We start from the raw sequence: 22,940 nt of genomic DNA on the forward strand, positions 1-22,940 counted from the left end.
CACAGAGCATTCTCTGCAATAGTTTTTGCTTCACCACTTATCACCACTGACCTCTGCATTAAATCCAATTAAAATTAATTTCAGCAATAACAATTCATAGCTCAAAGCTTTCCTCTTTCAATTAATATGTCAATTAATTGTAAGTGCATTATCAGAACCAAGGGGTGAAGGTCACATTCTCTATTACTTGCCTTATATTATTTTTGGGAAATAACGCTGTTCGCATGGCATTTAATTTAACATTCCCAACCAAGTTTTTTCAAAGTCATCTTTTTTTTTATTTTTTAGTTTGCGGTGAAAGACGAGAGTCAGCGAGACGGAACGCATGCATGTCCCAATCAGGGAGGCACATAGGATCAGAGATCATCCACTTCAAACAGACCCGGCGACACACAGACGCCTGCCTGGTTGGCTGTGTATGTTTAAAGGTAGCGGAAAAAAAGACGAAATATAGAGCAGGAAAAAAGATGTACATTCAACAGTGGTTAACCCTAAAAAATAGTTAAGAAAAAAGTCAAGCCACTGCTGCTCTCAATGAGAAACAGAAATGTTTCATATCTCACTTAGCATGGACTTCAGTCAATTTTTCATTGACTGGTCTCTAAATTATGTGACAGTTTATTTTGCGTTGAACAGTTTAACAGGAGGAGCCCACATTCTTTTAGAAAACGGTGTCCAAAAATATCACATTTGTTACTCTAGATTTGATTTACAAATCTTGAATAATTCACACATCTAACCAGTGATTAGTTAACTTAAACTACTTTATGTCCTCAAACGAAACAAACTATGCTGAAAATTCTTAGCAATGGTTCAAATCCAATGACTACACTGAGAACTCTGGTAATGTGTTGGTTAAATAAAATGAATCTGAAAGGCAATCTTTCTCCCGAGGGGGAAAAAAAAAGAAAGGATGCTTTTTTGAAGGCATCATATGTCAAAATGCCTGCAAATATGGATATGCTTTCATTGTTTTATATTAGTATTTATACCTTTTGAGCTTTTTCCCCATGTTGCCATATCACAACAGCAAGTTTCAATGTTCTACAAACATGTTTAAACGTGAGACTTTGGAGGAATAGATTTTGATCTAAGCATTGTATATTTTTAGATCAAAACTTATTCATATGTTCAAAGATGGTCTCTATTAAATTCAGAAACATGTGCAAAGTTAATTCATACTCAGAATAACTTACAGATGCAACTGGAATGAAAGATGGTTCTACGGATTTACACTTCTAAAATTTTAAAATAAATGTCAGTAGGTTTATCCTTCAATGATCACTGATGGCTATAAAATCCCAATAATTCTTATTTGTTTTTATAAAATGTGATAAAGTTCAATGGTTATGAAAACTTGTGCAAGAAATTGCAACTGAGCTTTGCAGAGGGTAAACCCAATTTTTCAGTGGATGACCAATTACTCAGTCTATAAATTCTAATAGATTTTGGAGAAGTTACAGAACTGTTACAGCTGCAGTAAATGTCCCAGAGGCCATTAAGAAATCCCTGTGGTCTTTAAATTAGGGCTTAATATGAAAGCCATTGAGATCACATTTTTAAATGATCCCATTGCTGGATAAAGTTTCATCTCACGGGGAGATGGAAGACATAAAAGTGCATGAACATTTTTTTTTTAACAGCTGATTTGTCAAAACAAATCAGAATACAGCTTTAAGTTATTTTAATTATAAGTCACTTTATTCAGCACCACCCTTGAGACTAAATTTGAATAAATAAAATTTCTAAAGTCTTGCAGTTGAAGAGTTGTGAGGAAATTAATTAAATTTTCTCCTCCTAACCCACCCAAAATATAACACTTTTTCATCGTGGCGCTAATTAACAGCCTGGCACATAAGAAAGTCAACCTCAGATTCACAACAGAAATAACACATTTTTAATCGGTCTCTCTAAAGGCTGAGCAAGGACAATGAACCACAACCAGTCAAGGCTATCAGCAAGTGAAAGTTTTATTTTTCACCATTTTATTTAGAAAAGATGTCTCTAACCTGAGAACAGTGAGGCTGCTACACAAAGGGAGCTTTCTTTTTTTTGTTTTTTCGTCTCAAAGAAAACATAAAGAACAACAAAGAAAAATCAAAAGGAATCGCACACAAATGACCTCTCATTTGTGGAGATCAACCTTCTAAAACAAATATTTAGCTCTTTACATTCTCCGCTCTCCTCTGACTGAGGTGTAAAAATAAAGGACGTAAAAAGAAAAAAAAAATTCCTACTGCACATCAGTCACTCGACTTTGGCTGAGAGACCCGCTTCTTAGATGAGCCACCTGCACCAGATCTATTAGATTTGAATATAGTAGTTGTAGCAGAACAGCACTGTCAGATCTCAAGCTGTTAACTTACAGTCTTGTAGATATTTAAATGTGATAGCCTTCATAATTTTGCCAAAGGTTTCAGTATTGGTTTTGCTTTGCTAAATCCTGAGATGTTAACAGGGGAGAAGCGACCGAGCTTTAATGAACTGCTCCAACTCTTAGCTTTGTTCCCCCATTTTTATTCCTACCACCGCAAGAAATAAAAAATAAAAACAAATAAAAACACATCATGTATATTCATAAAAAAATAAAATAAAATAAACTTGTCAACAGTGTTAATATTGACTTGAATCACTGGTATAACCAGTTCGATTTTCTTATAGTTCAGAAAATGGGAGTTTCCATCTGAATTGTTCTCGTTTTTCCTGGAGAACAAATTGTGCTCGGCTAAAAAAGTATAACACGATTTCTCTGCATGCTTTCTTCGTAGTAAGCAGAGTCTTTGAGCGCTGCTCTCCAGGGTGCTTCACTCTCTGCACGTGGAGCTCCATCTGAAGATTTGCACCACCAAAATAGGTGCAAACATCTTGCAATAAAGCAAATGGGGAGACATTCCTGCACATTTTGAGATGCAGCTTAATCAGATGTGAATAAAAAGTAAAAATAAACCCACGGTACCTGAATATGGTTTGGCAAAGGCTTGTACTGCATTGCTCTCCAGCTAACAGTCCAAAGTGCTCAGCTGGAAATCGTCTGCTTGTTCTGCTCTTGTATGTTTTTACTTAAATACAATTTAAACAATCGGAACTTTACAAGTGATTTGTTTTGACTTTCTTCAATCAAGCAAATGCCCAACATTTCAAGTATACCCCGCTCTTTTTTTTTTTTAAACCTCAAATCAAGCTTCAAGATTGCACACACTTCATGGTAATAAGTATGACGGAGGGCCAGCATGGAGTTAATGAGTTATTGATTGTTGACTCCCAGAAATAATCCGCTCTAACATTCTATAACATCTGTATTAAAACATGAGAAGTCGTATTTTACATAAATCTGCCTGGAGGCATCGGCTCGTTTGTCTTTGGATGTAGGTAAAATATGTGTGTCACATTATTTTCGTCTCTCAGAATCCTGTTTTGCAAACTTTTGACGTTCTCTCGCTTTTAAAATTCAGCCCGCTCCTCTGGGGGGTCGTGCATGATTTTCACCGTAACTGGTCTCCGTCAAGTCTTCTGTCAGCAAGCAGACTAATAAATTATATGAGCTAAAAACAACTTATTAATACAGAACTAAAAACCACAAACAGGATAAAAGCAGGAAATATGAAAAAATTAAGAATGGCGAGAAACGGGAACTCACAAGAAACAAACTTAGATAACAAAACCCATAGTCCATTAGTGAGGCTACATAAATATGAATCACAGGATAAGTTCAGCAGAGGTTCTGTTTCATAGCTAGTGCTGGTACAGCACTCCGGCGGAGGTGAGAGGACATGTTTTCTTGGAGTACACTTCTACTGAGCTGCAACAGGTGGTTATCTCGATAGGATAGAACAGTCAAGTGCAGCCACAAATGGCTGGTGAAGGGTTCGTGACCCGGAAGCTGGAGAAGGAGGGAATCACTAAAGACAAAGTGATTCTCCAACAAGTCTTTTTCCAATCGTCGTGTCTGCTTTTTCTCTCCTCACCTACAGCATCAGTGACACGTTTAAGTGGTCGGTGCTCCTGACTGTTGCTTTCGTCTCCGTTATTGCGGCGGCGTCTCTCCGACAGTCTCGATGCCGTGCTGCTGGAGCTGCGCCCGGAGCAACGCGTTCTCGTTCTTCAGCTCCTCAATCTTAAAAACAGAGGAATTTAGACCGTCAACAAAACAACAAAAAGTTGTTGTACTTCAGGAATTTGATCAAACTGAAATTCTACAGGAAACAGATCCATTACACCCATCAGTGTAATGGATCTTAAGTGTTTATTTCAGTTAATTTTAGTGACTCAACTCTAAACTCAGTTTCTCTGAAACCAAGAATATTAAATTAAACACATAAAATGTCATAAATATTACATTATGGGCTATGAAACCATAGGGAAAAATCAGCACAGTCACTGTGCTCAGAAATATCAATGGAAGTTGAGCAAAACGAAAATCTGTTGTACAAAAAAAAAAATGAAATAAAGGAGATAACAGCTATCAAGAGTTAGATTGAACATCACAAAGCATGATCTATGCCTGAAATGCTTAAAGCTACAAGCTTGTGAACAGCCACACCTCAATCATGGAATTTACCAGAAGTGCAGCTGAAATGATTAAATGATGATTCCATTACTGAAGTAATCGTTAACTAATTAATTGAGATTAATTGTTAATGTTTATTTTCTTATTTACAAAGGGAATTGAATTATTTTCTTGCTTATATCCTTTAATGTATTTCTAATCATTATGAAATACATTATTTCATTAATGTAATGAAAAATCGAAAAATCGATAGAATATTTGACAACTAAAATAATAGCTAGTTGCCCTCCTAATCAGAGTGGTGCTGCAGGAATAAGAACAAAACCTGTGGGTCTTATTTTAAAAATTCAGTTGAAAATTTTTTTTCTATTTCATCTGGGAATCAAAGTCCCACAGCCTGGTGAGAGAGTGTAGAGGTATAAATTTTGCAATGTGAAGTTTCTACAGTCAGCGATGAATAAGGAAGTCCATGTCGTCCAGTTCCATCAAGTCCAAAGAATAACCGGACATTTAGAGCACTTCATTTATGCTGCTAGCAAGCTTTATGGAGATGCTGGATTCATTTTCCAACAAGATTTGACATCTGAACAGACTGCCAAAAGTACAAACACCAGGCTTAATGACTATGATGTCACTGTGCTTAATCGGTCAGTGAACTTGAACTGACCAAAACCCAATAGAGAATCTATGGAGCATTATCAAGAGCAGGGGTGTACAACCAACGGATGCAGAGCCACAAGTGGCTCTTTGACCCTTCCATATGGCTCTGAATAACACAGGCTAAAAATTAAAACGAACCAGTTGATATTTCTACATTTACATATAATAACAAATGCAGTTTTTAAACAGTTTCCCGGTATATTCCTGCAATACTTGCATTGAATTTTCACAAAGAATAATACAAAGTATTAGTAATATGTTTTTAGATCTGATTTTCTTGTTAGGTTGGTATCTATGTGCTTTTTTATTTTATTTATTTATTTTTTTTACATATTTTTCTGTTCCACAGAATAAAAAAAGAAGAACCGTCCTTTTTGCTAAATCCCATGTATATCTTTCTTTTAAATTCTAAACAGAAATACAATTGTGGTTCTTTAAAAATTACAAATTTTCTATAGTTATTCATCTAAAATCTTAGGTTACACTTTTTTTTTTTTTTTTTTGGTAAGTCATGCGACATTTGTGGCTCTAAATAAGTTTTATTTGGTTTAGCAGAGTAGAAATGTCTCTTTAGGTTGCAAAGGTTGCAGACACCGGGTCAAGAGGAAGATGAGAAGCACCGGAACCAGACAAGCTGAAAGGCAGTGAAAGCAAGCTGAGCCTCTTCCTGACCCAGCAGAGCCACTGGTTGATCACGTCTATACGCTGCACTGATGGGAGGAATTCATACAAAAAAAAATAAAAATATTGAGAGCGTTTACTGTACAGCACATGAATCTAGTTTTCAGTTGGGTGAAGTTCTTTTATTTTCTGAAAAGCAAAATTTTGAATCTTCATTAGCTGCAAGTTGTAATAATCAAAATTAACTGAAATGACTACCTGATGTATAACACGTTTTCAATATAGAAGCTTCACTTTTTCAATTGAACTACTGATATAAACTTCTTCATGCTAATCTATATTACTGCGGCCCATCTGTAAATGCAGCTCGCGGTTTACAGCAGCTAACAATTTTTTTTTTTTCTATTTGCGCAGTTAAATTGGCTTATGATAATGGGAGTGCAGCTCTGTGGAATACCTGGGATTAGGGGAAATTCATGCAGACCTTTTCAAAGACACCCCCTGTCCAAAACCCACCATTCTGACTCTGCAGCTTCCTCAGCACATGACTGAGCAGAGGATACGAGGCTTTGAGCACTGGAATAAAAATATATTGACAAACACCTTGCAGGCCTCGGATTCAAGGGGAGACGGGCGGCAAAATAAAGAGCTCCAGAATTTCAGAATACTTTCAATGCATTAGGATGCACTCAGTTCTCACACAGCCCCCGAGTATATCATCCCCACTGCCTCTGAAAGCACTGATGTCAGGTAACACTTCTCATTATAAGAGTGCAAACTCTTTGATCCTCTTTGTCAGCCCGTGATGATTAGCTACACAGCCTGGAATCCCAGGGGGTTTGTTTTGGAAAAATGAAGATGCACATGGGGCTGGGCTGGATTTCATGCTTCTGAGACTTTCCTGCTGAATGCAGCACCAAACCAATCTATTCAGAGAAGCGGCAATCTTCACAGCCACATATGCAGCCCGCTGCCGTTGACTGTTTGTGCGCAAATTTATTTATCTGTTACACCCCACCACCTCAAAAGAAGGTTTTGAATCATCATTCATAGGTCTTTTTTTATGCATTCTTGAGCTCATTGAGACTTCACTTGAAGCCACGTTTGCAGGCTCGAAGCAAGGCCCGATATCAGTACCTGCTGCCTGCACAACTCATTGTCCACTTGTATCCTCTCCACTTCCTTCAGACTCTCCTGCAGTCGCTGGTTGCTTTGCCGCAGGTCACGGATGTAGTCACAAGCTTTAGAGAGGATGCCTCCTTTGCTCTGAGGGGGACACAACTGCAGTCACAAGGCTGAAAGGCAGAAATTTAAAATGGCTGCACAAAAAAAAAAAAAAAAAAAAAATGTCAAGAGCGAAACGGCTTACCGCTCCGGTCTTGGTGCTGTCCATAGTGCAGTCGGGTATCATCTTGGAAAGCGTGACGATCCAGTTATTGATTTTGTCTCGTCGTCGTCTTTCGACTAATTAAAGGGAACAAGGAGAACACAGCAGAAAATTTAAAACAGCATAAGCTCTACATTTATTTTCTACTGAAGGTAATTTTTGCCTGGAGGAACCAGATTTTTCTTTTTTCTTGGATCTTTTAGATTTCAAGCAAACTGACCAAGTTCAACAGCTCAGCATTACCCTCTAGTGGCCATTTAAAAAAAAAGTATGATATCTGCTCTTATAATAACATATTATGACAGGGTTTGGTGAAGTCTTTTCAACAGAAAATGCTCCATTAGGCCCCTCAATGATCCCAGCTGCATTGTGCTGGACCATCAGACGAAATCAAAAGCCACAATCATCGCTAATTACCCACCTTCATTATGTTGCGCTCGTCTTCTTTCATCTCGTGGCGTTCGGGGTCCGTCCATTTTCCTGCACATAAAATGGAAATAAAAACACTTTTCAAACACTGCCGCATCCCTCATCTCCGAGCACCACACAATCAGGTAGAAATCCAATCATATCCCCCAAATCCAGCTATGCCTTACCCTATTATATGCAGCATTCATCAATGTTATCTTGCAATTCAAAACTAATGTAGGAGCTATTTTTACCAGGCCTCTGAAGTTGCTTGTGGTTGAAAAACTTCAGGATGCACGGCCATGTGAGGCTATGTGTGCAGCTGTGACGCACCCGCCCGTAGCCTCGAGCCACTTAACTGGAAAACTGAGACTGGGCCAAACTTCTGCTGCCTGTTCTGTTCCCAGGTGAGGCCCAAAGGGAGGACACTGATCTATTAGTGCTTAAAATGACTAAGAGAGCTGTTTTCTGCTGAAGTTTGGGTGTTTGGAGACCAACATAACGACCTCGTGTCTCTGTATCCTGCCTCGGGACTCTGCTTAACGAACTCACAGAGACATCACTGCCAAAGCTTTCCAATTTGCCTTTACGGTATAAAAGGGCCAAAAACAGACATTATCATATGTGTCATTTTATAGAGTGTCTTTTCATTTGACTTGATGTTGGCCGCAGGCAAAGGTTGGCTTTGTGTGTGGTGAGATTTTTCTGTGTCGTTGCTTATACGTTTAAGATCACTATTCTGTTAAAGATTTGAGAGAAAATTAGGCCCAGAGCGTTACGTATCCTCCACCATACTTAACAGTGGGGATAAAGGGCTTTTTCACAGTCATGTTTTAATTTACACCAATTCCATATGGCGTTTTTGTTTTCAAACAGATCAAACCGACCAAAGCACACCCCAATAATGTTTAGCAAACTTTATTTATATTTAAATAATTTTTATATTTGTGATGACAGGTCAGAAATGGCTTTCTCTGGAATGCCTCCAAACAACTGCTTAAAGTTATTGACCCAAAATACCCTCTTTACTGCAGCTTATGGTTTTTTTGTACCTCTTTAGCATCCTGCTTATTGTGTGTGACGGTGAGATAAATATGGGTCTTCCCCAGTGGCTAAAAGAAATGAGCCTCTGTGTTTCATTATGTTTATGCCCCAGAGAAACAGAAAGTTGTGATTTACAAATTAGTAGTTCGTATAAATTCTTAACACAAAAGCTTCAGTTACAATTATCTTTAGATTGTTAGAGTTATCAATAACTGTCCCGGCAGTGACTTGGTCAAAATTTCCTTCAGTGAATAAATGTACTCAAATTAGGTGGGAATTTTCTTAAAATTTCATTGCGATTTTTGATTTCTGAATATAAAGATGAATTATTATCAGGAAAGTCAACAAAATGGTTTCTGTTCTATATTAATAGGATTTAGCTGAAAACTGGATTTAGCTCAATGGTTCATTTAAAACAATGGGGGGATAACTGTGTGAATAACTAAGTGTGCAGGCCCAGAGAAATAACAATTTCCCCTTTTTTTCTACACTATAGAGCCACACATCATCTTAATATCCCTGATGTATTGTTTCCACTCAAATAAAGACAATAAGAAGAAACAGCCTCAGTGCTGAATCAGTTTTTCCAAATTATTAGTAAAAATAAGTTTGTACAGCTGTGCACATTGGTCAAAGATATTCATTTTTAATTCTCCTGCACCACTGGTCCTTTCTTAACCAAGCAACGGCCTTGACAGTAAGACAATAAATCATAAAATGAGACTCTACGGACAGCAGCTTGGACTTTAATGATTGCAATGGATGATTTAGGGGATCAGCTTTAAGCCCTTGGCAGTCACCAGTGGTCAGTAATATGTGAGGTATTGCAGAAATTCCAAATAATATATTTTACCTAACATAATTCATGAAACTAATACAGTTGGGTCAATGAAATAAACTTTTTCCAACAGTGTTTAAGAAAGAAACATCAAATACTCTCCATGTATTTCTCCCACCAACTTCAAAAACTGGGTTAAATGAGAACAAAACTGCACTACAACAAAGGAGCACTTAGAAACGACACTAAAATAGTGTGGATCGAGCATTTGTTTCCAGATGGAAAACAATGACCCAGTTTCTAGGTCCTAATGGAAAAATTTATTTGCCACAAGCACAACTAGCAACAATGGATCAGGGTCGGCATCGAACAAATTATCTGTGTCTCGTACATCAAGAGCTCGGAGAATCACCGGGGACTTATGGATGAGAGGGTGGGGGGAGGAGGGCAGAGACTGAGAGACTTTGAGCTGCTTATTTCCTTGTGATCTTATTTGATTAGTTCATTTGCTGTTTAAAAAAAAAAGGAAAAAAAGGAGTGCGGGAGAAATGTGGAAACTGTCCTCACCAGTTTAAACCTTCATGTTGCAGCAGCTCGTTTTCATCTCTGCGAACGGCAAATAGGGTGGGAGGTTTTCATTCACTTTGTTCACATGTCAATCATACTGTTGGTTAGTTAGCACAAATATATCTGTTACACTTTAAATGGGTTACAGTTATTACTTAGGAGGGAATAAATAGGAACATACATGTTACAAACAGGAATCTAAAGAGGGAAATAAAATATTCTACAGTTTATTTACATAAACTCCAGCATGGTTTGTTCTTTAATCTTGGCAGTAAAGCAGCGTGTTGACGCAGCAACATAAAGCAGAACTGCTGTCAGGGTAACAAACTGCTCAGCCCTTAAAGATGCTCATCAAAAAAAATGTACATCTTCGAAACATCTAGAGTTCTTTGAAATGACTGAAACACATAAATATTTATTTTCATTCCATTACACACATACTGACAAGATACTTTTGACAGGAAATTGCAAGTATTCATACCCTTTGAGCTGGATTTGAGACCTCCGTGTATGAATTTTATGCGACAGACCAACATAAAGTACTACATGGGTAGGGAAAGAACACATGGTTTTTAAACTGATCTAATTTCACCTAATTAATTTAAAAAGTAAAAAGGAAAGATGGCCAAAGCTAAACACGGCACAATGTTTGGGGAGGCGACCCCTTACATGATGCAAAAGACTGGGGTGCAGTGGAAGTTTCTTCTAGTTGGTCAAAAGCTCGAAACATACCACCAATGGCATAATGGTTTGAATAAACACTCATGTGTTAGGATGGCCCAGTCAAAGTTCAGATTTAAAACCCAAGTATGTTCAAAGCTTGTAGAGACATAATCAAAAAGACTTGTAACTGCAAACGTGGTTGTAGTGACTCAAAGGGTTTAAATGAGAAAAAAAAATAAGAAAAGTGTGCATCTATTTGCTTCTCCTTAACAATTGTGTGTTATTTTGTGTTTGACTATCATATAAAATCCCAATAAAATGTACTGAAGTTGATGATTGTAGTGTGACTGCATGTGAAACAGCTCAAGGGGTATGGATATTGTACTAGCCAACTGCAAATATTGGCAAAAGAAATCCTACATGAAACTTCTTTGCTTCAGATCTTCAAAAAGACTAACCCAAATTTTAAAGTCGGCTAGAACATAACATATTCAGACAAGAATATTCATTTAGCTCAAAGCAAATCCGGTTTGATAGAGTCATGTGTTCAGTTTGTGACCAAGAAAGCTAATGACTGAGTTGGCTTTTACCAAACAACAGAAAATCAAGCTACTTGAGATTCAATAATCTTTCAATTCTCAGCACTTATTAACCAGTGCCAATGTGTTTTTGGCAGGAAGTGAAGCCTCGTCTTTTAAGTAAGCATCTAAATTAAGCCAGAAGCAGCCTGGTGTCATTTAATTAACACGACAGACGCTGTTTGAGTGACCCTGCTTATAATCCTAGTGACTACAAATACCAGCGTGTGTCTAACAGTGGAAGATCTTCTGAGATGAATCTCGTTTGATGTCTGATTATTGTAAAGTGTGATGCTTTCAGAGACAGACAAGCAGTATGGGCCAAAACTGAGAAAAGCAGACTAAATCATGGCGTTCAGCAAAAATTTAGTAACAGAAGTCATAAAAGCAATGAATTAAGATTTAAACTTCTTGATACACTCATATGAAAAAAATACCTCTCTACTATCCATTACATCTCTGATGCTGAGAAATTTCAACTTTACCTCTACAGCCTCCTCCTGCATTAGAATTTGGATTACTTGATTTAGGCCTCTTTGTTTATTTGATGTGATCACATCCTTTGATGATATGCATCTTAGATTGATGGATAGAGGCTGCTGATTTACAAAGAAGCCTGAATCAAGGCCTGCAGATTCACCGTAGGGCTTAAGGAAAACAATCTACATAATTCCAATCTCAAATGGTTGAAGTCAAACTGAAGCCTACTTTGATCAGGGCATTTCTTTAAAGGAAGAAAAAGTTCTGATGTGATATTACTGAATGAGAGGAGATACTTACGCAGGGTAGGGCTGCGTGCGTGGGGCGATGGTTCGCGGTGTGCCTGTCTGAATGACATCAGGGGGCGTCATCATCACATAAAACTGACCTGCAGGAATTATACGAGGATTTTTTAAGTGAGTAATCAGCTTCAAATCAATATACACGTTAGAATTTCTTGAAACAGGACATTTTCTGTTAAAAACAAGAAGAACAAACCAAAATCTTTCAGGTAAATTTAAACTTGTGGCACCAAATCTCACGACAAAGGATTGAATTTTCTAATCTAAATGAAGCCTGTGTGACAAAGCGCTTTCTAGTTGTCAACAGCTTGTTACTTGATCTAGTGAAGCAAATTTAAGCTGATATGAGAAATGCTGGATATGAAGGTGGATGCTTTCAGTTTGACAACCTGCTAAATTTGAGTGTGATTGATTTGAAGCAAGAACGGCAGTAGTTGTCGAGTTGCCCTGTGTGTGGACAAAGTTTACTAATATAGACTGTTCCTCAGGATGGCTGACAACACCCACACACACCAGCATTAAGAGGGCTGTGTGTGGCACCGTTTTGGTACCCAGAGGAAGAAAAACAGAGTGATGTACAAGAGTTAGAATCTTAAAGGCTGTAAGAAAATATGGTCATCCACTAAATCTGGATAACGATAGTGAACTTGACATGACTTAAAGGCACAAAACTAAAAGGGCCGTTTCAGTCTTTGAAGAATCCGGGCCACATTTGAAGATCTAAAATACTTAGATCAAAACAATACTTAGATTCTTTAGAAACACAGTCTGAGATTTATGAAGGCTTTACTCTAATGGTTAAAACATGAAAAGGGAGAACTTTCAATGTTTGTTTTCTTTTTGCCATTTGGATCATGATGAAATTAGGCAAATATCAAATGTATTATTTATGGACTAATCTGGATTATTCTACACAGACTTTTTAAAACCTATTTTTTGATTAACATGTTTTCTACTCTGAAAAAACAAAACAAAGATTCAGTTTTCTCAAAAGTATTCCTCTTATGTTAAGCCCCTGATAATACACCAAGCTTAGTAAAAAATTTCTAAACATAAGCTAACAGTGGATTGTTTTTCTTTCCACCAACTGTCTTCAAATTCTTCTTATTCTTACTCCAGCTATAAAGCTGAACCTCTTGAGTAACAAACAGCAGAGGAACCTCGACTTGTATGGAACCGCGGTAGTTTGAGTTCTAGCTCTGTTGAATGCTGCAATACACAGTCTTATGATGAAAAAAATAAAATCAGTTTATGGATATGCTGCATGACTTTGACATAATACATCATCAACTGCTTATGGATAAAATTAATCAAATATGTTTAATAACTCAAGGCAAGTTTCAATATGTTGCAACCTGTTAGAAAGTCAATTTTTTCAATATTTATATAGTTAAAAATCCAAACAGAGGCACTATTAGTTAGCATTACTGCATTAAAAATCTATATAAAATATTAAAATCTTTATCAAGATTATTATTTAATTTAGTTAACCCTACAGCATAAGGGTGGCAAAAATATGCAAATTACAGGCTGAATTTACCAGAACTAGTTCATCTATGCACATCTTACTATTCTGTTGTAGTGAGCAAAAGCATTTTCATTTAAAATACCTCTCAACAACAGTATATATTTCTTACCATCCATTTAAGGATGAAATAAACAATTAAAATTAGTTGCACAAACTAAAACTGGGCAGAATGCCTGGATTTATTAGGCATAAATCGTTTTGGATCTGAGTTTGGGTGTTTTTAGAATAAAACAATCCACAGTCCAATGCATTATAAACAAATAAGAATTTTCTGAATAAAAACAAACAGAGTTACAATCACCATAAATGATAAAAAATAAAAATAAAAAAAAAGGCAACCAGTCAGTCATTCCTCAATAACAGTCCACAGGATCTAAACCTGGCCGATTTGCACATAATAAATAGATTTGTTGCACATAATGGAGCTGAGCTACTAATGTTCTGAACAGCTTCAAAGCAAAGAACAGAAACCCATATCAACAGATTTCCTCATAAGCAGAAGAACATTAAAACCACACAATGAGGTAATACAGCAGGACAACAACATGTGACCGTGTGGATGAGGCCGTATGGTAGCATGTGACAAACAAGCGGTGACTAAATTGCAATGGAGACTTGCACATCTGACACAAGTGGTGTCCATAAGAGGACACCACTTGTGGTTTGTGTATTGCCTTAATTTGCCATTTATGAAATTATCCGATTCTAAAATGATGCGCCGCCTGGAGACACATGGGATCACATTAAAGCTGGAGGAGCCGTGGCAGGACGCCTGAGCCTGACCAAAACATGTTTTTCAAACACTTTCTGAATAATAGATGAAGCATCTTTTCGACTCTCACCTTGACTGCAAATAAAGCTATAACCACAGCATGCAACAAATGTGACAGTAGAATTTGCATCTACAGCATCCTGCTGTATTTTAAATTAGCCAGAGCTTTAGAGATAATGGCTTATTTAGATCTACTAAGAGACAGGATGTTATTCTGGCTTTAGGGTACTCATAACGAGCGGCTTTTGTAAAAATAATGGCTTAATTAGCCGTATAACTCTGATGTGCTTCGGCCCAGTGCAGACTGAGAGTGAGAAGTGACTCACCCCCCGCCTGTGTGAGGGTTGGGTCTGCAGCGGCCTGCACTGACACGGTCCCGTCGCTCACAGCGGTTGCGGGGAAGTAAGCGAAGCGGGTCTCCCCTCCCACTGCCTCTCCTGCTGGGCTTCCTCCATTACTGAAAGGGTTTTGGATCACAGCCTGTGACAGAAAAGAGAGGAACAGAGGGAAAGGCATGAGCGAGTGGCAATGGAGCAGTCACAGCAGGTAAACGCACACCTCGTTCTCTGTCAGACTCAATACCGGTGTCCCTCCTGCGGGCCCCCAAGGAAGAGACAGAGCGGTGTGACGGCAGGGATAAAGAGCAGAGAGGAAGCGGCACAGATCTCGTTAGTGGTGATAACAACAAGGTCAGAGGAGCCGCTGGTGTACTGCAACTGAGATCAAGTTAGGAATATTCTGGTTGGAAAAGCCCCAATGATTGTTAGAAATTTTGCTGCGACTGACATCTTATTCTGATTTTAACATAAACTTCTGTCAAATAAGTGAATAATGGCCCACTAATCTCTTGAATATGAGAACAAATAGAAGAAACGATCGCAGTTGAAGCAATTAATCGGATTAATTGTCATGAATTCATTTCTGTAATTTTATCATTAAATTATTAACTAATTTAGTGATTGATTATTTGTTAAAACTAGTATACAGATTCAATAAGAGGCTAAAACAACACACCCAGAGCAGTAGTTAAGCCAAAACTGCACACAAAACATATACTTTTTTACATTTCAGATAAAGAAAAAAAAACAAAAACATTCTGTAAATATTTTCCACCCAGTACTCAAGTGGCATAGTTTTAGCTTTACCTGGTTCAGGTTCTGATGAAATAAATCTCATTTTAAGCCCCTATTGTTCAGTTATTATAAATCAACCCTACAATCGTCAGAATAATAGGTTACTAAAATAATCTTTAGTTGCAGCCCTAAAAAAAAAGTTCACAATGACTATTGGTTCTGAATTATTGCTCTGATTATACTTGTATGACTTACAACTATATAGAGATTTTAATTTGGAGAATTACTTGCTGATACCGATTTCTGATTTTCTTTAAAGTCGACTTATTTCACATGTTTGTTTAAACAAAGGAATAAAATACAAAAACAAAAATATCTTGCAGGTTTGTTGATGGAGACAGTAGTTTATGATTCCAACAGAAGATAAATTAAACACATTAATTAGTCCCTAAAAGTAAAGATAACATTGCTTCCTATTCTGTCAAGTTGCCTCTGTTTGTAGTTTGCTCGAAACAATAATTATTTGGTAAAACAAGCCTTGTTGTAATGTGTAAAGCGCACCAGCTGTGGATAAGCAAGGGTCAGCGGGTTAATTGAGGAGGGAATGGAAACCCCCATGTTCTGCTACTCTACATGCAGCTCAGTAAACAGGTAGCAGACAGTCCCTGTACTGTAATGCCCACAGGTGGAAATTGCTGAACAAAAGCAAAGCAGGAACTGCTGTGATTGGATAAAATCTGCTTTATTAAAGGAACTGGTTTCAGGTGAGTTCGATAGTCTACAGCAGGGGTCTCAAACCCGTGGCCCGCGGGCCAACTGCGGCCCTCGGGATGATAGTTTGTGGCCCCCGCCTTAATATGAAAGTTTAATGTTAGTGCGGCCCGCGAGTTTGATATAATTGGCACTTTTCAGTGTTGTGTGCAGAGCTGAACGAACTTACCAATCACGGTGGAGTATATTGCTCTCGGGGGCGGGACATCGGCAGGGCCCATTTGCATTTTCTATTTGTCATTATTTGCATGCGGTACATGCGCAATTTCCACGGCCGCTCCCGCTTCACGTGCTTCAGCATCCAGTCTAGACCCGGAAGTTGCTGATCAGTGTAACGCAATTAAGGTTAGGCGCTGTAACGCTTGGGTTGTGTTTAAGGGAGGAGAGGAGGCGGCAGATTCGTCAGGACGGTCAAAAACTCACAACCACACTGGTACTGGGAATTCCACAGTGTTGTCCTTTAATAAATACGCTCTTCACCAACCTTACAAAGCCCGGTTGAACGGCTGCTATATTATCAGACATGAAAATTGAGCAGCATCCAAACAACCCGTAACATTACTAAAAGGTTAGGGAGCTAACATGTCCGTCTAGCACGTTTCTCCCACGCTCTCTACAGAGAAGCCGTGGCGCATACTTCTGACATCATTAGCAATACTAGAGTATCTTAAAGAGACACTACACAATTACGGCTGTTACAGCGCCTGACTACGGCCAAATATACGTCAATCAGAAAGGTTTGGCTGAGGAGACCGTGTGTGTGAATGCGGCCCAGCCTCACCCAGACTCTACCTCCAGCGGCCCCCGGGTAAATTGAGTTTGAGACCCCTGGTCTACAGTGATTTAGATTAAGGAAATTCAATGCATTTTTTTCTGTCTTCAAATATAATAAAGTCAGCAGTAAATGTGGAAAAAATATGGATATAAAAAAAGCCCTTTCTGAGACAGTCATCTAAGGTTTACCATTCCTATAAAAAAAAATAAAAAAAATACAAGTTTCCCTTTTCATTAACATCTCACAGTGGAGCGCCCAGAGCAGACCCAGAACTTGCTGGAAGGACTACATATCCCTTGTAGCCTGGGAAAACCTTGTGATTCCCAACATAAACAAAAGTGAGGCTACCAAAAGGGGCGTCTTTGTTTTCTTCCTGGACCTGTTACCCTAGCAACCCTATGATGATGGACTGATGGATTCTCAATCACTTGTTTTTAATTTTGTGATAATTCCGAATATTTGTCACCGTCTCTGAATACATGACACAAACAGGATGTGAACATTTCAGTAGAAGGAAAAACATGTTGAAAACTGTCCAGTCTAAATATTAATATTTCCACTTCACAGTTCCTCTGATTAAGAGCCAGTCTTGGAGATTTATTTCACTAACCTTTCGTCAAGATTTCTTTTCTTATTTGCCTGATTCCAATAGATCAGAGACTCCAACAACACACTGATAGTGTATACATAGACGAAATGAAGAGGAAGGATAGTTTTGCATTAGTTTTAGTCTCTTACTGAAATGCTAAAACAGAACATTTCCTATAATGAAGACAAAGGACACAGCTTTTCTTTTAAGGCCCTACATAGTACCAATTTGTTCTGTTCAGGAAAAAAATAATGGTTGTGTTACCTGAGCCACAGCCTGAGGAGCCCCAGCAAAAGCAGCTGTTGAAACGACACTCACTGCTCCTCCTGCATCCTCTCTTCCATCAATGTGTTGGTCGGTCACCTGGACAACACGATACGTCACCTTTGGTACAGAGACACAAATTAGTAAAGTTGAGCAATTAGAGCAGACATTTATCATATTTTTTTGCCTTTTAGGTGTTCTGAACACAGATAGAAACCTCACCTGGCTCGCTGCTTTGTTTATCATTTCTGTTTCTTTAGGTTAGCCAAAGCCAGTATCTGAAATCGCTGCTCAAACCTCAGCAATGCATGGATCTCATCATCCCGCACAATATGCTTATGCCTCAGAATGTGCCTGATTTAATTTTTAAGGAAGCTGTGAAGAAAATGAGCCCGTTTGTCTCAAGAATCGCTATTTGTATTCCTCCATCATGTGACTGTCCTGCTGACTGACATGTGACATTTCCCCCATGCCAATCCCAGACCAGACTGGAATCACATGACTGCTCATGCTAGACCTGTTAATGCCAAATGAGCCACATGGATCACTGACTTAATTCCCTCCAATGCAAAAAAAAAAACAAAAAAAAAAAACATACATATCACCCAAAATATGAAAAACCCTCTTCGATGTCATGGTATGTTTTTCTAAAACATATTCAACATTTCCAGATCCATCATTAACGAGTAAAGAGATGCAGATAAGTGAATAGGGAAAATTGATAATGGTCACATTGGACTTCTGGGAGCCAGAGAAAGAAAAACAAATTTATCTTTGTTTCAGGCAAATTAGTCTACAACCCACCTGACTCAGAAATATGGGACATGAACAGCAGATACTCGCTGATCTAACCGGCTTGTCGTGAAAGATTTTCATGATATTTCCAACCGTCCGGAAATTTCTTGGCGCAGTGGATGCTGCAACCAAAATGACATCTCTAGGAGAGAAATTACGCTTGAATAACCTTTAAATATACAGTGCCTGGTTCCTTTTGTTAAGCTTGTGTAGTGATTCTTTAGCTTAACCGGGTCTTTTGTTCTATTTTTACACTAAAGGATGATTTGGAGTACCAGGTCAAGAGAATCCTCAGAAACTTCTCATGGTTTAGCGTTTCAAAGTTCCAACTTTAATGTAGCCATTAGTTAAAGCTCAATCAGTGCAGATTGATTTTATGGTAAACAAATGTGTAGTAATTACATTTATATTCTGTCCATTCATGTTTTCTCAAGCTCTGTAGTCATGTGGAGGTGTAAGAAAGGTTTTATCCAACAATAGGAATTTATCAAGAACCTAAACTTCTCAACCTTTGTGTTTTTAAAATATTTCTCTCTCCTGATTGGTTTGGTGTTCTTAAAATGCTCCTCCAGGTTTTAATCGCAGATTCTCTAATAAATTTAAGTCTTGATTTTAACTAGGTCATTGTAACACATTAATAAACCATTCCATTTAAGAAACTGCAGTATACTTAGACTTGCTAATATGCTCAAAACTTTTGCTTCAACAATTTTTCTTCTAAGAATACAATGTATGTTTTTAGCTCCATCTAACTTCCCATCAACTCTGATCCTGAAGATGAAAAACGTCCCCAAAGCACAATGTTGCCACCAGGATGTTTCAAGGTGAGAAGAGAATGTTTGAGTCAACGTGCAGTTTTAGTTTTGCCACACATAGCGTTTTGTATATAAGCCAAACAGTTTAATTTGGCTTCATCTGACCTAAGGAACCTTCATCCACATGTTTCCTATTACCCTTTATATCTTTTGACAAACTGCAAACACAACTTTTAATGGCTCTCTTTCAACAATGGCTTTCTTCTTGTTGCTCTTCAGTAAAACTCTTCCACCGGATCTGCGGAACTCTGACCTTTTTTTCAGAATAACACTCTCCTTACCCATCTAGCAAGATTACACGGAGAACCATGTCTAGGACTGCATCAGGAGTCTGTAACTCCAGTCCTCGAGAACCGGTGTCCTGCAACTTTTAGATGTGTCTCTGCTCAAATAATCAGGTCATTAACAGGACTCTGGAGAACCTGACTGTATACAAAGGAGGTAATTTAATTGAGGTGCCAGGATACTGACCCTTGAGGACTGGAGTTGCAGACCGCTGGCCTACATGATGCAGCTTGTCCACTAATGCCCTTTTGAAAATCTCTGAGGTCGACATTAAATTACACAAAACTGGAGCCAATTATACACTATGCAACTTTTAAAGACGGTTCCAAATAAATTTATTGAAGGGTAACAGAGTAAAGTGAAAACAACAAACTCACTCCACGCTTGCAATAAACCATGCATCGCTTTCCTAAAACTTTACAATTTTTACAACTTTATATTTGTCCATCACATGAAATCCCAATAAAACACCTCAGGGTGGTAATGTGAACATTTACTTCACAGGTATGAATACGTTCACACTTTGTTTAGGACACAATGCTTCTGATCACAATGCCACCTTCATCAAATGCTGAAAAGCTACTAGGCACCAGAGACAGACATGTGAAATTACTAGCGAGTCAAATTGTGCCTCTCTGTGGAACACAGGCTTTTTCTGCTCGTAATACCAAGACGTGTTTGCCATCAAGCGCACTTTAAGACTTTCTGAAACTGCCATTGAAAGGCAGAAGTCACCTCAGTGTCACTGACTGATCCATAAGGTACCTACCTGCCCCGCCTCCGTGCGAAACTGATATTGGATGTTGTGGTCTCCAAATCCTGCAGCCTGCTGAACACTGGCTATTGTGACAGCCGTCTGCTCTTCCCCTGTTGCGTCTTACAGTGAGAAAAGAAAACGCAAACAGCCAATGGTTATTATAAGAAGAGCAAACAGAACTACAGAGAAGAAAGAGAGATTAGTGAAGCTGTAGAAAAAGTTCTGTCTTTTACATAAAGCAAAGAGATATACAGTTAAAACCAGACATTAAAGAAGACGCATAACCATGTAGTTTTTCACTCTCTAAAAAATAATCTAAACTTTATTGTTTAGATTATTTGGTAATCCTAGCCCAGCAAGGATTACCCAAATTACATCTATTTAATGAATACCTGGAAAATTATAGACATATATTTTTAACAATATAGATTGTTGAATTTTCTTTAAATTTAAAAGTTTACACATATTAATATCAATAAGACTTTTATCAATTTAGGAATGCCAAAATGATGATGGTATAGCTTTGTAAGTTTCTGATAGGTTAATTAGAGAAGACATGCATCCTCACTGAATGTACTTTAAGGCAACACCTCAAAAACACCCTTCCTTGTGTGACAGTGTAGGGAAAAAAAACAAAAGAAATCTGCCAAAATGTGAGGGAAAAAAAAAACTAACTGTGGGCCTCCACAAGTCTGGGTCATCCTTGGGTACAATTTTCAGATTCCTCAATGTGCCACATTCATTCAAACAACTATAAACAGTATTGGAATATCCAGCATACTGTTCAGGAATATATGTTCTGTGTCCCAGACATGAATGTGCTTTGGTACGAGCGAGTCAAGCCCTGAAAGGGAATGTCGTTTTTCAGAGTCAAACAAGTCCAGAGAAACAAACTGCGCTCAAAGTCCATTTAGAGATGAACGCCAAGCCTGAGAACACCATAACAACAGGGGAGTACAGGGATGGCAGCAGCATGTTGTGTGAGTGCTTAGCAGGGAGAAGGACGAGAGCACTTCACAAAACAGATGGCATCATGAAGAAAGATTATTATGTGAAAATATTCCAGCAAAACATTTAGAGAACAGCCAGGAAAGTAAAGCTTGGGTACAAATGGTTTTCCAAATGGGCAGTGACCCTAAGCATAGTACATTGTGATTACAAACAGGCTGAAGAACAATAAAGTCAATGTTTTGGAGTGGTTATCAGAAACTCCTGATCTCAATTTTATAGAAAATTAGTGGGCAAAGGTGAAAAAAAGTGACGGCCTACTAACTTCCCTAAGTTACATTAGTTCTGTTTGGAGGAATGAGCAAAAATTCCAGCAAATTATTTTGAGTTGCCTGTGGAAAGATAAAATATTTGATCCAAGTCCTGAAGTTTTCAAAGCATTTCCATCAAACATAGTACTAAGGAAATTTATGTAAACTTCTGAATTTGGAGCTAATAAAAAGCAAAGTATTTCACAAATAAAAATAGCTTTAAGTAATGGCCTTAGTTTGTTCACCGTGAGAGAAAAAAAAAATACATCAGCTGGTTTCGAATTCGTAAGCAATAGTTTGGACTAAAATATAATTTTTTTCTTTTTAAAATTGCTTTGATATTTGACACACATCACTGCCACTGCAAGCCAAACAAAAGCTCACCCTCAGATGCCTGGACAACCTCTTCTTCTTGCTTTTCTTGGCTGCAAATCGAATGCAAACAACTCAGTTTTCAGAAACTACGAAGTAGTTAAAATGTCTCAACGATCAAATAAACATAATACATCACCCTCAACTTCTCCTATTCCAAACCCATGCAAGATTCCCGCAAACCAACAATGTAATTTTATAGAAAAATCGAACCTTGCTGTGGTTTCTGTTTCCCTTAACGGCTGAGAACAATATTCAGCGTTTTAGTTAGCTTAGGCTGTCTTTGCTGCTGAAATGTTATTGCCTAATTATTATGTTTTCTTGTAATACACCACTTGCATCTTTTGAGTACCACATGTCAAATAATCTGCTTAGAAGGTCCTCCGCCTTAGTTGCTAACTTAAGAGCAGTTCTCACATTAAACTGTTTTTAACAGCAGTTTTTTAGGGTCAGGCCTTGCTAAGCGTCCTAAACTAGCTCTGTCTAATAGCATGTAGTTGCTAGCTTGTCTCTGTTAGCCATTTTGAGTGTCCCGCTTACCTTGCAGTGTCCAGACTCTGTTCGAGCATATCCATCAGGGTGAAAATAAAAAGTGATATTCGGTGTCACAGACGGAGATGGGAGTGCTGATCACGGGAACAAACACTGGGTCATGTGAGAGAGACAGCCCAGGACACGTGAGGTACAACTCGGTGTCGGAGTTAAAATGGAGGCCGCTGCTGCTGAGGGTGAGATCCCGGAGGCACCGGGCGCTTATATCCGCCCGCTGACTCCGCCGGGCGGATATAAGCGGCTTTCTAAGTTAAGGCTCTTTAAGCGCTGCTTTTGTTTTCATTTATTGGTATTTTTCAAACGTTAGCCTGTATTGATAAAATATAAAACTATTAGGA

General features: G+C 38.2%; 1 protein-coding gene across 5 annotated transcripts; it reads right to left on the reverse strand.

Annotated features, from left to right (window-relative positions):
• Positions 1-1,952: 1,952 nt before the first annotated feature.
• usf2l (upstream transcription factor 2, c-fos interacting-like) lies at positions 1,953-22,809 on the reverse strand. 5 transcript variants are annotated; one of them, XM_032558617.1, is made up of 11 exons: positions 22,591-22,808; positions 22,063-22,103; positions 20,432-20,538; positions 17,768-17,887; positions 14,622-14,775; positions 11,994-12,081; positions 9,973-10,011; positions 7,597-7,655; positions 7,158-7,252; positions 6,926-7,069; positions 1,953-4,114 (listed from the first exon to the last, which is right to left on the reverse strand). In XM_032558617.1, the coding sequence occupies exons 1-11, from the start codon at positions 22,623-22,625 to the stop codon at positions 4,025-4,027; spliced, it is 972 nt and encodes a 323-aa protein (XP_032414508.1). In that variant the 5' UTR covers positions 22,626-22,808; the 3' UTR covers positions 1,953-4,024. The 5 variants fall into 5 exon arrangements, with proteins under 5 accessions (XP_032414508.1, XP_032414510.1, XP_032414511.1 ...); XM_032558619.1 differs by having other exon boundaries at positions 6,926-7,054; positions 22,591-22,806; XM_032558620.1 differs by lacking the exon at positions 9,973-10,011 and having other exon boundaries at positions 22,591-22,809.
• Positions 22,810-22,940: the final 131 nt, after the last annotated feature.

The sequence above is a fragment of the Xiphophorus hellerii genome, chromosome 3, assembly GCF_003331165.1.
Source record: "Xiphophorus hellerii strain 12219 chromosome 3, Xiphophorus_hellerii-4.1, whole genome shotgun sequence".
Taxonomy (NCBI): Eukaryota; Metazoa; Chordata; class Actinopteri; order Cyprinodontiformes; family Poeciliidae; genus Xiphophorus; species Xiphophorus hellerii.

Coding starts and splice junctions, on each gene's coding strand:
- usf2l (XM_032558617.1), bottom strand. CDS start 22,625: ATGGATATGCTCGAACAGAGTCTGGACACTGCAAG. Junction 17,888..20,431: donor TTCGCACGGAGGCGGGGCAG/GTAGGTACCTTA, acceptor TCTGTACCAAAG/GTGACGTATCGTGTTGTCCA. Junction 10,012..11,993: donor CGCACGCAGCCCTACCCTGC/GTAAGTATCTCC, acceptor TGCCGTTCGCAG/AGATGAAAACGAGCTGCTGC.